Source organism: Simochromis diagramma, unplaced genomic scaffold, assembly GCF_900408965.1.
Source record: "Simochromis diagramma unplaced genomic scaffold, fSimDia1.1 OVJJ01000123.1, whole genome shotgun sequence".
Taxonomy (NCBI): domain Eukaryota; kingdom Metazoa; phylum Chordata; class Actinopteri; order Cichliformes; family Cichlidae; genus Simochromis; species Simochromis diagramma.
Genome location: NW_024386778.1, coordinates 1708483 through 1723479, shown reverse-complemented (window position 1 = coordinate 1723479; position 14997 = coordinate 1708483). Strand labels below are relative to the sequence as shown.

Sequence of the window (14997 nt, the reverse complement as noted above, 5' to 3'; positions counted from 1 at the left end):
ATGGAGTGTACTGTTTAAAATATGAAATGAATCCTGCAGTTTTTGCTTCTGTTCTTTTACAGTGTTGCCAGTATAATGTTGTAATCTGACTTCAACCTATGACTCTATTTGAGAAAGTTTCGGGCCTTGCACAAATTCCAACACCTCATATGCAACAACTGCAATGTTCACATGTAGCCCCAGAGGAAGGGCAACAGTCTAAATCCAAGGTTCCCAGAGCGAGGCCCGTGTGCCAGCTGTGGGCCCACGTTCATGTTTCGCTCCACAGTCATGCACCAGGTGAAAAAAGAACCAAGGGAGCAACTTTTCCTTTCTGACAGTCATTGCGGAATAAATCATTTACAATTACAGGTGAGGTCAAGATGTGTTGGCTGTGTGGCCTCGGTTGGCTTCTTTGATAATCATGACTAAATAAACACAGAAAACTTTCCCTTTTTTCAGACTACATTAGACTTCACTGTGTAAGCATGAGTCAGCCTAACTGTCGTTTCAAAGAGAGATCGTTCTCAGACACTGAAGCTGAAAGAGCTACACATGAAATCTTTAATACATGAATATGTGAGATTACACAACTACTTCTGAACTCTAAATATCCAAATGAACCGAACACATTATTAGAGTTTCATGATGAATTTTAATGCACTCGTAGAACAAAGGGAAATCTTTCATTTGATCTGAGATTTTAAAGACAGCCTGTCCAGCTTACATGTTTGGGCTTTATTGAGACAGGACATGTTTAAACAAAGACCTCTGCAATAGCCTTGAGTCACATGGAGCTCCTGCTCAGCCCGGTGTGAGCGTACAAACAATCACTTTGTCTTTAGTTAAAGGATGAGCTGTGAGCAGGTGTACAGAATCTGCAGCACCAGAGCTTTACAAAGAGGCGTCCAATTCCACCCAGGCCTTGTTGCACTTTAGACAAAGTTCAGGTGTGTGTCTTTGTCCACTCCATAGTTGCCTTTGTGCTCCTCAAACAGATTGCTGAGTTCATCCATGTACAGCTGGTGGAGGGCATCAAGTTCCTCGGCAGTTGGCTTTGCTTTCTTCTCCACTTTGATTGGCCGCCCAACTGCAGAGATGTGACAAAGTGCGTTATGTACTTTGTTTAGTTACAGTATGTTTAAGATGTTTACTGAGCGTGAGGACTGCGTGCCAGCCAGTTACAAAGGACGGTGTGTTTGTTCTCGCAGCGAATCTCACTCTATATCTGATCGCCATTACTCACATGCACCGAAACTGAACTCAGTGATGTCAGTTACTTCTCACAAAGTTGAAAACTTATTGGGAAGTGCAAGGATGCTTTACTATATGTTTTTACCTGAGGGAAGATATCTATTAGGCCTTTAGAGTGTTAATATACACTGCTGCCCAAGTATCCATCCAGCTGCACGTAGTGATGGTGGAGTAAAGTTGCTTACTCACCTACTGTGTTGATAGGTTTTCTGTAGGGCATAAGGCCGAAGGAGTACTGGAAAATGCCTCGTGCATGGAAGAGAGGAAGAGAGACACCCATGATCTTTTGCAGGTTTTCCTGCAACCATCGAAGCCAGGTTCCCCTCGGGTTTTCCACCTGGTCATACACTTCATTCTCGCCAAAAGAGAAGACTGGTACCAGATGAGCTCTGGGAAAAAATGGTTGAGCTCTATTGGTTTCTTATTTCTAACTGATCTCATAGCAGAATATGCGCTTTCCCAGGAAATTCCATGCAAGTCACTTGAATAAGTTTCAGGAGTCAAGCTACAAAAACCCCCTAAAATGAATAGATTGACAATCTTTTTAATAAGCAAAACCATTTCAGAGGCGTAGATGGAGCAGAATTTTCCACATTGCCTCAGGGCTGGCTGATCTTACCCATACTCCATGGCCATTTTGATGAAGCCTTTTTTATGGGCCAAGAGTACATTGAAAGTGCCTGGGTGGGCATCAAGGGCCTCTGGTGCCCCTCCAACGGCTATCACAATAGCATTTCCACCTTTCTTTTTGCAGAGTGGATAAGTGGCACTCTCTTTGTCTGAAGGAATCAGGCCTGCAATGTTGTAACAGAAGGAAAAAATATTTAAAGTGTTCAAATACAATATGTTTATTTTAACATACATAAAAAAGAAGAATGGGAAATATGATTGAAATGTCAATAGCTCAAACCTCCACACATGATGTAGTCTCTGAAGAATGGAGCTCTGAACCAAAGAGGCAACATGAGCAGGTAGCTGGTGATGCCTGGAAACAGCTGTCTGAAGCCTGTCGAGTAGGTGCAGAAGTTGGTAAAGGCTCCTGCCACCAGCACACCATGGGGATGGAAGCCAAGGATGTAGTTATGCCTGGGATCTAAGTCAGCCGTCTTCACCAACTGAAAGGGGAAAGAAGATGATATTTGTAGATGTATACATAGTCAAGAGTGCATGCAGACATACTCGGGATGATAATGGCCACCAGAATCATGGTAAACAGTTTAATCCTCATCAACCTAAGAGCTGTTTTGGACTTTGCGTTGCAGTTGCTTGGCTCTGGCTGCAGTCCAAACATGTGCCTCAATATCTCAGTTTCAACACAATGTCTTTGACCCTCTGAACCTTCCCTCATCTCCCCTGCCTGAGGCTTCAGGACTCGATTGGGTATGACTTTAACAGCCACACTGGCAGGATGAAGTACTGTATGTGAAACCTTTGAAATTGCCCGTATTTCTGCACAAAAAGCATCATGAATATATAAATATTATACAGTATATACTACAAGTAAATGGTATATTGCAAGTGTGGTTTCATAGATCTGGCCATATTTGACATGAATAGCAAGAAGGGGGACCTAAACTGCAAAAACCCCAAAACCCAACAACAGGAAAACGACAAACTTTCACTTAGGTTGAAAGCAAGACACAGGTACAGATAATCCAGACAACGAGGCAGGGCGAAGTAAGACTGAACACACAAAAAAACAGGAAATCAGTCATAGCTAAACTGGGAAATGCAGACACATACATTAACTTAACTTATGGGGTTGACACAAGGAGATATAACAGAAAACACTGAGCGAACACTATGTTTTAAAAAATATTCCAGACCATCCAAATCATTGAATTAAGTTTTCCGATAACTTCCATGGCTACAGGTGTGTAAAATCAATCATCTAGGCATGCAGACTGCTTCTACAAACATTCGTGAAAGAATAGGTCATGTGATGGGGTGGGCCAGGGTCACGCAGTGGTTTCCCCGAGTCAGAACTTTTAACTGGTATCTCCCTCAACTCAGAAAGTCACTGCAGGCTCTACCAGCTCCAGCTTTGTTGCCTCCCAAAGTTAACAATCCAGGATGGCAGCAGTGAGAATAAAAAGTAATAAAATTGTTGTTGTTTTTGTTTGTTTTTTAAATTATTTATTTATGTATTTATCCTTAAGTTCTGTTATTGAAGTTTAAAATGAAATGGCCCACACCATTTTTTCACACGTAGGCTGATGTGATGATCCACATGATCAATAGCAGATCAACGCGCCTCAGGGGACGAGCATCACTCAGGGTTTAATAACTTGGACTCACCACCATTTTTATAACCTAAGAAGCCTCTTGGATGAACCATCAAATCAAATCAAATCAAAATTTATTTATATAGCACATATAACCATGAATATCTTCCTGGAGGCGTCCAGCTGTTTTCTTTTTTCAAGCTATTTTTCATGTTTTGTTATCAGCTGTACCAACGACGCATTTCTTCTCTAAACTTTACATATAGGACATTTCCTTCCTTTACAAAGTGTGCAGGCTAGGCCCAGAAGCCCGTTCAACCAGAGTTCAACCAGAGACTAAAAATGACCAGAGGGTCCACTTGTATAATTCCTCCTCGTTCTGTTGAAGTTTAGCAACTGTTTCACAGCAATTTCATGATGGGTATTGCAAAAGATTTTCTGACTGCGATTGTTTTATTACATGTCTTCACATTCAAGCTTCGAGTAGACATTTTCTGCCCACTATTGCCTCCGTTGTCCAATGCATTGCACAGATTTTATGCAATACAGAGTTCAAGTTTCCACATCACAACTGTGTCTAATGCCAACTGGATCAGGACTGTAAGTGTTCTTGCCACACATCCTGACGGCTGGAGACCCCAGAGATACACACATGTTTTATCATGTTGCACAGGTGTTTTATTATCTATTAATCCTCATTTTTATGCCTTTTTTAGTCTGTTCACATCTACTGATGCTGTTTTGTTTTTAAAAAAATAGTAATGTTTTGGAATGCTAGAGGGCTTATGTAGCTTTGTTAACTCCAGCCAAGAGTCCTAAAGAAAGTAAGTAAAAATACTGAAGGTGTCACTGGACCTACTTTACCTGAGAGCTGAGCTGGGACATGCTCTGGTCATGAAAAGGAGAGCTGATGCTGTTACATGACACTTTTGGCTGGTTGTCTGTTTATTTCAGATATTTTATATTAGGGTTAAAATGACCCTGATTGGTGTCATCATGTAAATAAAACACAAATAGCATAACTGACATTACAAGATGTTTCAAATTCGGCTTGATGCAAGCAAACAACAGTTCCTTATCTTTTAAGTAGGGCCTAAAGTTAAAGCATGAATACATGCACCTCTAATTTCAGCGCAGCACTTGATGAAAGGAATCAGGGGATATCCTGCATGTACCAAATTTCATTACACAAAAATGAAGGAGAAATGGTAAAAACAGTGAAGAACAATTAATCATTCACTTGTCTGAGAGGTTCTGCAATATGCTCATGTGCCAGAAAATAACCAGGACCATTTGAATAAAAAATACTGCACTTGCACTGTTTTTCAGATATTAGGAGCACCTTCCCTTAATTTAGCTTTTAGCATTCTAGGCTCCCAGCACACTGTTAAAAAGGTCAAAATACAGTTGGCACTGCCCACAGCGCTACTCTACTGCCAACCAGGAGGTCAGAGATTCAGGTGTGATGTGTTAATAGTTACATGGAGAAAGTAGCCTCAAACAGAGATAAGGAGCACGTTGCAGAGGTTTGGCAGGTTCAAGTTTTCTAACCCTTCATGCACATAGAAGGTTTTACAGCATGAAAACAAAATATCTTCCTGAAACCTTTTAAACATAAATGTTACCTGTTTTTTCTTTTTAATGCTGGCTAACATAGATGTCTCCCGAACATAAATCCAGAATAAATATGGAAATATTCTGAGTTTCAAAAGTGATTTCAGAAGCGTGCCTAATGATTGCAGTGGATGTCTGCTGAGTCACTGAAAGACTTTTGCAATGCTTCAAATTTCCACTTCACAGCTGTGTTCTGCCAACTGGACCAGGGCTGTCTTCCAAAGTGTTTGTGGCTCACATCTTAAAGTACAGAAGATTTCAGCTGGGTTTTGAGGAGCTGCCCTTTATTCACGTGAAAAAAGCACTTAATAAAATATAATACTAAAAGGTGAGCACAATGGGGGCCCATCGTGTTTCCAAAGGCGATAAGTGTCCAGGGTTGCTCACTTCAAGTTTACATAAAAGTTGAAATGAACATCTTGTACTTCTATATATTTGTCACTTGGCAGGAAGATTAAAGAGATGTGCCAGTGTTTACACATGACAAAGGTCATCTTGCTATTTGCAAGGTAAAAGACTTCTGGTGTCACAGAAATACTGAATATTAGCAATATTTAATAAAAAAAACACTCTCTGATTATCAACAATAAAATCTCGAGGAAGATAAGCAGCTCTGACTCAAACCTTTTTCTTGGGATTCTCCTTTAATGCTGGAGATTTTCTTTTTGTTGGAATCGGTGAATATAGACGGATGCTGAGTCTCTGAATTCATTCCCCAGCTCTTCTCCATTGGTTGGAGCTTCATTGAGCTGCTTATGCAGCTTACTTTGCTCTTGGCAAGTAAATTATGAGCCACTGTGTTTGTGATCAGTCCTCGCAAACTTAGTGATATTTCTCTGTAATGTTTGAAGCGACACAAGTGAAAAGCTCCATGATGTCGCTTGTTTAGTCCGCTAAAAATAAGCACTCCCTTCACTGATCTGTGCGTGAGATTCATACTCAAGACAACACTTTTCTTTTATCAGGCAATCATCTCAGAACCAGTTTCAGTCATTTGATACAGTTTTTCCAGTAATGTTTTCTCTTTATTATTTCTTATTGAATAAGGGTGCATTCACACAGATTTTAAAGCTTTCTCAGATTGTAATAGATCACATGAAGGTTGTGAGTAAAGCTTATATAAGCAAGTCATGTTACTGGACCTTCGTGGAGCTGATTGTTGGTGTCCGTGCTGTGGAGACCTGCTGCAGGTGGCTCCCAAAGTTAAACATTAGCTCCAGTTCCACTGATGAGGCACTAAGTAAGCGAAGTGTCTATCATAGTGTCACCAAGACCTGCTGTCGAGCCTTCATCGTTACGTAATCTGTGTTTCTATCATTCCTGCCAAGATAGTTTTCAAAAGGATAAATATCTACTTTTCCCAAATTCCCAGGTGGACCTAGCTCCACACTGCATCTTCCGCTGCATTAGTGGAAAGGTATTCACAGATGTACCCTGGGGAAGTTTTGTGGGAAGACAATCATGGCAGATAAAGTCTGTGGGCTACACAGGAGTATCACCCCAAATCACTTGTGAGAAAGTGCTTTTCCATAACCACTGACAACAACGATTCCAACTTCAGGACTTGGTAACTTGGTGGTGGCATCAGGATTAAATGTGGTTTATCGTCATAAAAATGCAAAAATATGTTTTGTAGCCTGAAAATGACGCCATGTGTGCTCTGTAATTGCCTTCAGATACATTTGAATTTGCGTCACTATCTCGTCTACATGCATTTTTGTCCTTTTAGAAACCAAGACACTCACATCAGCTGGTGAGCTTTCAGCCTGAGCTGGTGACGGTGTATTAGAAACGGTGGGCAATGACACGCTAATGAAAGGAATTAGGAAACTTTAAATAACACATCTTCTCTCTACCCTCACACGGACTCCTTGTTTCGGGCCCAATGTGGCAGTCAGATGATGCTGGGCAGAATTCAGTTTGAACTAGATGGCACAAAACATTCTTGGTTTTTTTTCTTAGAAAATTTTTTCTTAGAAATTATTTAATATATTAAATTATTTAATATATGAAATTCAAAATATTCACACGAGGCCTCTAATGATATATATATATATATATATATATATATATATATATATATATACACACATATATACATATATATACATATATATATATATATATATATATATATATATATATATATATATATATATATATATATATATATATATAGATATATATGATATGGTTCACATCTACTGGCTGAAGAAGCTGACTGCACTCCACGAGCGTCTGGCAGCACAAATGAACCAGCTGCTAGTTAACGAGAGACACCCGGAATGGCTAACCGAAGGCCGGACAGTCCTGATCCTCAAGGACCCCCAGAAGGGACCGGTCCCCTCCAACTACCGACCAATAACCTGCCTCAGTACCACGTGGAAGCTCCTGTCAGGCATCATAGCGGCTAAGATGAACAGGCACATGGGTCAATACATGAGTGGGGCACAGAAAGGGATGGGCAAGAATACCAGAGGCGCAAAACACCAGCTACTGGTAGACCGAGCAGTCAGCCGAGACTGCAGGACCAGACTGACCAACCTGTGCACTGCCTGGATTGATTACAAGAAGGCCTATGACTCAATGCCCCACAGCTGGATACTGGAATGCCTAGAATTGTACAAGATCAATGGGATCCTAAGAGCCTTCATCAGGAACTCAATGGGGATGTGGTGGACAACACTAGAGGCCAACCTCAAGCCCATAGCACAAGTCACCATCAAGTGCGGGATCTACCAAGGAGATGCTCTGTCCCCACTGCTGTTCTGCATAGGCCTGAACCCCCTCAGTGAGATCATTAACAAGACTGGCTACGGATACCGACTACGGAACGGAGCAGTTGTCAGCCACCTCCTGTACATGGATGACATCAAGCTGTATGCCAAGAGTGAACGAGACATCGATTCACTGATCCACACTACCAGGCTATACAGCAATGACATTGGAATGTCGTTTGGACTGGAGAAGTGTAGTCGGATGGTAACAAAGAGAGGGAAGGTAGTCAGAACTGAGGGGATTGAACTACCAGAAGGCAACATTGCAGACATAGAGGACAGTTACAAGTACCTGGGGATCCTGCAGGCGGATGGGAACCATGAAGAGGCCGCTAGGAAAGCTGCAACCACCAAGTACCTGCAGAGGGTCAGGCAAGTCCTGAGGAGTCAGCTGAACAGTAAGAACAAGATCCGGGCCATCAACACCTACGCCCTGCCTGTGATCAGGTACCCTGCTGGGGTAATAGGCTGGCCAAAGGAGGAGATAGAAGCCACTGACATCAAGACAAGAAAGCTCCTTACCATGCATGGAGGGTTTCACCCCAAGTCCAGCACCCTGAGGCTGTACGCTAAGCGGAAGGAAGGAGGCCGGGGACTGGTGAGTGTCAGCACCACAGTCCAGGATGAGACAACGAACATCCACAAATACATTGGGAAGATGGCCCCAACTGACCGAGTGCTCAGTGAATACCTCAGGCAGCAGAAACCCAAGAAAGAGGAGGAAGACGAGGAACCGTCATGGAAGGACAGGCCCCTGCACGGTATGTACCACCGGCAGATAGAGGAGGTGGCTGATATCCAGAAATCCTACCAGTGGCTGGACAAAGCTGGACTGAAAGACAGCACAGAGGCACTAATCATGGCAGCACAAGAACAAGCTCTGAGCACAAGATCCATAGAGGCTGGGGTCTATCACACCAGGCAAGACCCCAGGTGCAGGCTGTGTAAAGATGCCCCAGAGACAATCCAGCACATAACAGCAGGGTGTAAGATGCTAGCAGGCAAGGCATACATGGAACGCCATAACCAAGTGGCCGGCATAGTGTACAGGAACATCTGTGCCGAGTATAACCTGGAAGTCCCGAGGTCAAAATGGGAGACGCCCCCAAGGGTGGTGGAGAATGACCGAGCTAAGATCCTGTGGGACTTCCAGATACAGACAGACAAAATGGTGGTGGCTAACCAACCGGACATAGTGGTGGAGGACAAACAGAAGAAGACGGCCGTAGTGATCGATGTAGCGGTTCCGAATGACAGCAATATCAGGAAGAAGGAACATGAGAAGCTGGAGAAATACCAAGGGCTCAGAGAAGAGCTCGAGAGGATGTGGAGGGTGAAGGTAATGGTGGTCCCCGTGGTAATCGGAGCACTAGGTGCGGTGACTCCCAAGCTAGGCGAGTGGCTCCAGCAGATCCCGGGAATAACATCGGAGATCTCTGTCCAGAAGAGCGCAGTCCTGGGAACAGCTAAGATACTGCGCAGGACCCTCAAGCTCCCAGGCCTCTGGTAGTGGACCCGAGCTTGAAGGACTGACCGCCCACAGGGGCGAGCTGGGAATTTTATATATACATATATGTGTGTGTGTGTGTGTGTGTGTGTGTGTGTGTGTGTGTGTGTGTGTGTGTGTGTGTGTGTGTGTGTGTGTGTATTACTTGTTATTATTATTATTGATGTGCAGACAAAGTTTTAGTGATTTTGTGTCCGATACTATTTGTTGTATTTATTATCAATATTCATGTCACTGTATTTAAAATTATTTTCAGTATTGTATTTTTTTGTTAAATGTATCACGATCATGTTTCTAATCCAAGGAGCCCCAAGTGTGACATATTTTATGGCCGACTGCACGTTGACATAGCTGACCTATAGATAAAGGACAAGCTTTCATATTGCTCGTCTATTGGACAATAATAGCCAATGACTTGAGCAAATATACTGGTCAGTTTCTATTGTGTTTTCATGCATAGCTTCGAGGGCTTCTTCACGTAAAGACAGATATGACCCACTTACAGCACTACAGATAGTTTCAAAATGAAACATCTACAATCACTTTCTGTTAAGATGTAAAGCTTTCTAGGAGGAAAATAAGTTGATCTTTATGATTATTTTTAGTAATCATAAGTTTTAGATTTCAGTGAAACATTTATTTAAAGTAATTTTAAGGAATCCACCCATAGAATAAAAACCCAAACAAATAAACTTCAGTATAAATGTTTTTTAGCAAGTCTTTATGAACACTTATACAGGGTTTGTGCTAAAACAACAACAGCTTCATTGTTGTTTCACGTTGTCTTATCAGCTCGGTCCAAAGTATCAGTCACATCCAGGGGCAAGAAGTCGATCCATGTAATGAAGCAGATGTTGTTAATAGAGGTTTTGTTCTCTGTGAATTTCAGAGAAAAGGTCTTCTGCCGTTATTTGTCATGGTTAAAAAAGTAAGCCAGGAGTCACTTCATAGTCATGTAGACAAAATACTACTCATCCATGCTGTCACAAGAGGGCGTGATGTAACACAAGAGGGGAGCCTGTAACGCACAATCAGGGCTTGGCAACGCAGCGTTTATTTACAGCAGTTTCACTCATGGATCGTGGGTTTTGGACCCACGTTTCAGTTTCATATTATTTTTTGATTCCTGCGTTTATTGAGTTTTAAGTTCTTTTGCATTTTACATTCTTTCCTAATAGCTCCTGTTTTCTGGTTGGCTTCATTACACTTATATTCTCAGGCCTTCTCACTTTATTTTATTTTTTTTTTACCTTTGACAGTTTAGTTTTTGCTTGTGGTTCATATTTCATTCTTCGAGTTTCACTTCATACTCCTGTGTGCTCCTGTAGTTTGTCACGTCTCCATCTCTGTGTTAACCTTATATCAGATTACATCCTGTTTTATTTTGGTAGTCTTTTGTCCCTCATGTCTTGTATCTGTTTTTTTTTTCCTTTTTCTCCTTATCAAGCAAGTTCCACCGAGTTGTTCTTTAGTCCCCTAATTAGCCCCTTGTGTGTATATAGTCCTGTCTTTATTTTGTTATGTACGACTGTTCCCCCGCTTTGTGCTCTGGTGTTGGTCCCTGGGCTTTTGGTTTTATTTTTATGCTTTCAGTTTGTTTATCTTCTTTCAAAACAAACAAATATTTGAAATATTTTTATTGAGATGTGGATTTTTATTAGACTTTTTAGTATTGAATGAATACACTACCGGTCAAAAGTTTTGGAACACAATTTTTCCAATTTTTGAAATTGAAAGTTGTGCAGTTTAATGTCTCATTTAACTTGAAATGAAAGCCAAGTACAAATAAGCAACTTGAGTTAAAAAAACAGAAATGACTTCTGACTCAAAGTAGCCTCCTTTAGCAGATATAACACCTGAACACACCCGTGACATTCTTTCTACGACAGAAATCAAATATTCTTCAGAAAGTTTTTCCCATATTTGTTGCAGAAGGTCCCATAAATGTGGACCTTGTAGGTTGCTTTGCTTTCACTCTTCTGTCCAGTTCATCCCAAACCAGCTCGATGGGGTTTGAGTCTGGAGACTGCGCTGCTGTTTTCAAGCTCACCATCTTGTTCTTTTTTCCTGAGGTAGTTCTGGCACAGCTTGGACTTGGAACCATCCTTTCATCTACTCGCCTGCAAAGATCCTGCTTGATGAACCAAAGATTTCAAATTTTGATTCATCAGTCCATAATACCTTCCTCCAGTCTTCAGTAGTCCAGTGGCCGTGTTTCATGGCCCAGACAAGCCTCCTTGTCTTATTCTGACGTTTTAGCATTGTTCTGTCGAACCTGCAGCTCAAAGTCTTCTCTTCACAGTTGAAACTGAGACTTGCTTATTACGACTACTGTTGTCCTGTGAGCCCCTTATCACCCAAGCTGTTAACTCAGTCCTCTGATTCAGTTGTGTCTTTGGGTCTGCAGACCTCTACCTGTCAGATTTTGCTCCAGTTTCTTCTGATGTTTAGGGAAACTGTAGTCACCGACACCTTGACTTTCATTGCAGTTTCTCTGTAGGCCAGACCTATTTTTAAGTGTTATAAAGGTCTGTGTCTCTTCCATTGTTAATCACCTTTTTCTCACCATTTTTGTAGCAACACACTACTTTCAGCAGTACAATACTGTTCAACTGATGCTCACGAGGGCCTGGTACCACAGTGTGTTCCAGCACAGCTTTCATGCAGACAGAGGAGGCTGTAAGTAATCCAGAAAAGTTGGAAACCTGTAGGAATTAGTAGCACCAGCTTTCGAGACCTGATCAACCTTCATTGCTGCAGAACAGCTTTAAATTATTAACACATGTTGTCCCTGAAAAAGGTATTTTTGTAGAATTCTGAAATGGACATGATTGTTCAGTTTTGGGTAACCTTACCTTTTTTATTTATTTCTGGCTGTTCACCTCTTACCTTTTCATTGGACTTGAACGACTGGAATTGCAAAAAGGTTGAGGTGTTCTAAAACTTTTGACCAGTAGTGTATGCACATTTTTTAACTCATATATTTAGCTATGAGTGTCACTTATCACTGTATAACACTGTCACAGTACCTAATTACAACAGGAAACAGAGGAGTGTCCTCCATCTGTGGATCATTTGTTGCCAAGGACATAGATAAGAAGCATTCCTCATTGCAGGCTGGAGATTAGATCAGATGACCTGGCAGATGTTCTGATGTCCTACTCTCTTGCACAAGCGAATCCCTTGCACAAGCGAATCCTCCACATATTGATTTTCTGTCTCCTTATGGAAGCAATGTGCATGCACAAAAAATAGATGACACAAAAACAAGAAGTCTAAAGCTTTCTCTTACCTTGATGGGAAAGTAATCACGCATGTATTCCCAAACTTTGAGGCTGCACAGGAAGGGCGACCTGTTGCCTCCATGTGCAGGAGTGTCATAATCAAAGTACCACCAGACAGCATACAGCACGCTGATCAGCCAGTAGCGAGTGAACATCAGGTAAAAGAACAGGAAGATGCAGGTGGGTGCTGAGACGAGAAGGACATTCACTAACACAACAGACACTAAATGATTGGTAATTATATCAGAGTTAGCCATGATAGCGTATGCATAAATTGGACTCTGTTCAGGGGGGAGACCATCTCAGAGTCTTGAAGTCCTTTACAGATTTACAGATATGTATTAGAAGTGCCAATCTTGGTTTTATAACTGTATATTTGCTATCACTCTCATTTTTATTGCTTTCAGGACGCTTCGAATCAATATTTTTAATCTCTCTTGGCGAAAAAAGACAAATAGCATGAAGGCAAATAATCAAAGCTCGTGTTTAGCATGGACACTGAAATACTAGTTATCACAAAACTAGCTATGAACGACTTGTATCACCTGCTGCACCAGGGAGCTCATAAACTAGTTACAGAGATGGTGAAGTGGCTAAGAATACAAATGTAAACTTGAACAGAGCCAGTGGGATAAAGTGTGGCAGCAAATATTAACAGGATTCTGTGGCTGTGTCAAAAAATAAAAAAGCTTGGAAACCTGAATTAAGGAGCTCTGTTCTCCAGAACTACAAAAACAACAGGCGGATGAAATGACTTGGATGGATGCTCTTCTGTCTGGCTCCCTCTTCTGGCCATGCAGAACTACAGCTCACGTAAAACAAAGGTTCTCTCTGTTTTGCACTAATTGTGACTTTATCAAAAGCAGCTAAACAAGCATGTTTATGTTTCACAACAATAATATTAATGTGAAAATCTTCATTTATCCTTTTACTTCTTTAGCAGAGTCATTCTTGCATCCTTCCATCATTTACAGGTTTCCCAATTTAACTCACACAGAAAAGTCAACACTCACCCAGACCAAGGAAGGTGAAGACCCACTGCAGCACCATGGCAGTCTGCAGTCTCCTGTGGAGGGGTATAGCCATGGGGGCAAAATTAATTTTCATGATTTCCACAAGAGAAGAAATCCAAACCACGGCGCTGCAGTGGAGGCAAAGAGGAAGAGCGAGAGAAGGAGGTCCAAAGTCTGCTCTTGTCACCTCTCCACCAGCATTTCCTATTGACCGGCTTATCTCAAAAGCTTAGCAAAGACTTTGCTTTGCCAGTCCATATCTATGCAATCTGACTTTTGAACAAGCAAGTAATGCACTACACAGAGATCCCCAGCAAAGAACAACAAGCCACAAAGCTGTGGACTTCCTGCAGAGCATTGAAGGCAATCACTGGCTAGAATGGCCATGCTGTATGCAATATAAGTGTTTATATTTGTAAAGGCTCCATCTTTTTGTTAGAAAAAATTATACATTTCTTGTCACATGGGGTCTATGTCAGCGCTGCATAAAAGCTTAAAAACTATTTCCAAAAGGTAAGGTAAATAGACACCTAGTCTGGACAACAGTAGCTAAGCTAAGTGAGCTAAACACACACCGAAATTAACAAAGGGATCATCAAAGGTGTGGATGGAGCATATAGATGATTCAGATTATGCATTGTGTCACAAAGCAACGCACTGATAGGACTGTAATCTATGCACATTATCTTTTTTCTAATGAGTTAGGCTGACATTTGCTGGATCAGTGGGTTTTATTGGCTTTCTTCTTTCTTCTACCCTTTGATTACATCTTCATAAATTATTTATTATCTACCTTAATTACCTCATTAACACTTTGATTGCTCTTACTCAATCAGTTTTCACTTGCACCCACTAACAAACAATAATAGCAAATACAATAGGAATTAAAAATCAATAGTCATGTCTGTAAAGCTTAACAGCTGAACTGTATAAGGCTTCCGTTCAAACAATGTGTGTTTTTCTGATGTCTTAAACTAAAGTCCGGTTTGAGACAGGCCCTCGGGGCATGTAAGGAGTCGGCATTATTCATGTATTCTGCTGTTGTTGGCACAATCTGCAAATGACGATATGCTCTGTCACAGAGGAGACTTTGCATGAATCACTGGCCTATTTAATGAGTGCTGTGATGGCTTTATTTTAAAGAATATGAGAAAGAATCAATAAAAACCTTCCTTTATTTAAAATTCCCTTCAATACTGTCTGTTTTTTTTTTATACTTTTATAATCATGCATAGAACTGCAGCATTACCTGACTTAATATTTACTGACATTCATGTAAATAATATTGAAAATATGCAATGAACCAAAGCATTTATTTGAAAATGAAATGATATCTAAAATAAT

General features: G+C 41.2%; 1 protein-coding gene across 1 annotated transcript; it reads right to left on the bottom strand.

Moving 5' to 3' along the window:
* Positions 1–614: 614 nt before the first annotated feature.
* On the bottom strand, positions 615–14597 carry mogat2 (monoacylglycerol O-acyltransferase 2). The gene is made up of 6 exons (XM_040011178.1): positions 13654–14597; positions 12649–12827; positions 2144–2348; positions 1853–2027; positions 1423–1622; positions 615–1069 (listed from the first exon to the last, which is right to left on the bottom strand). Exons 1-6 carry the CDS (start codon positions 13745–13747, stop codon positions 915–917), a joined length of 1008 nt encoding a protein of 335 aa, XP_039867112.1. The 5' UTR covers positions 13748–14597; the 3' UTR covers positions 615–914.
* Between the last annotated feature and the right edge of the window lie 400 nt (positions 14598–14997).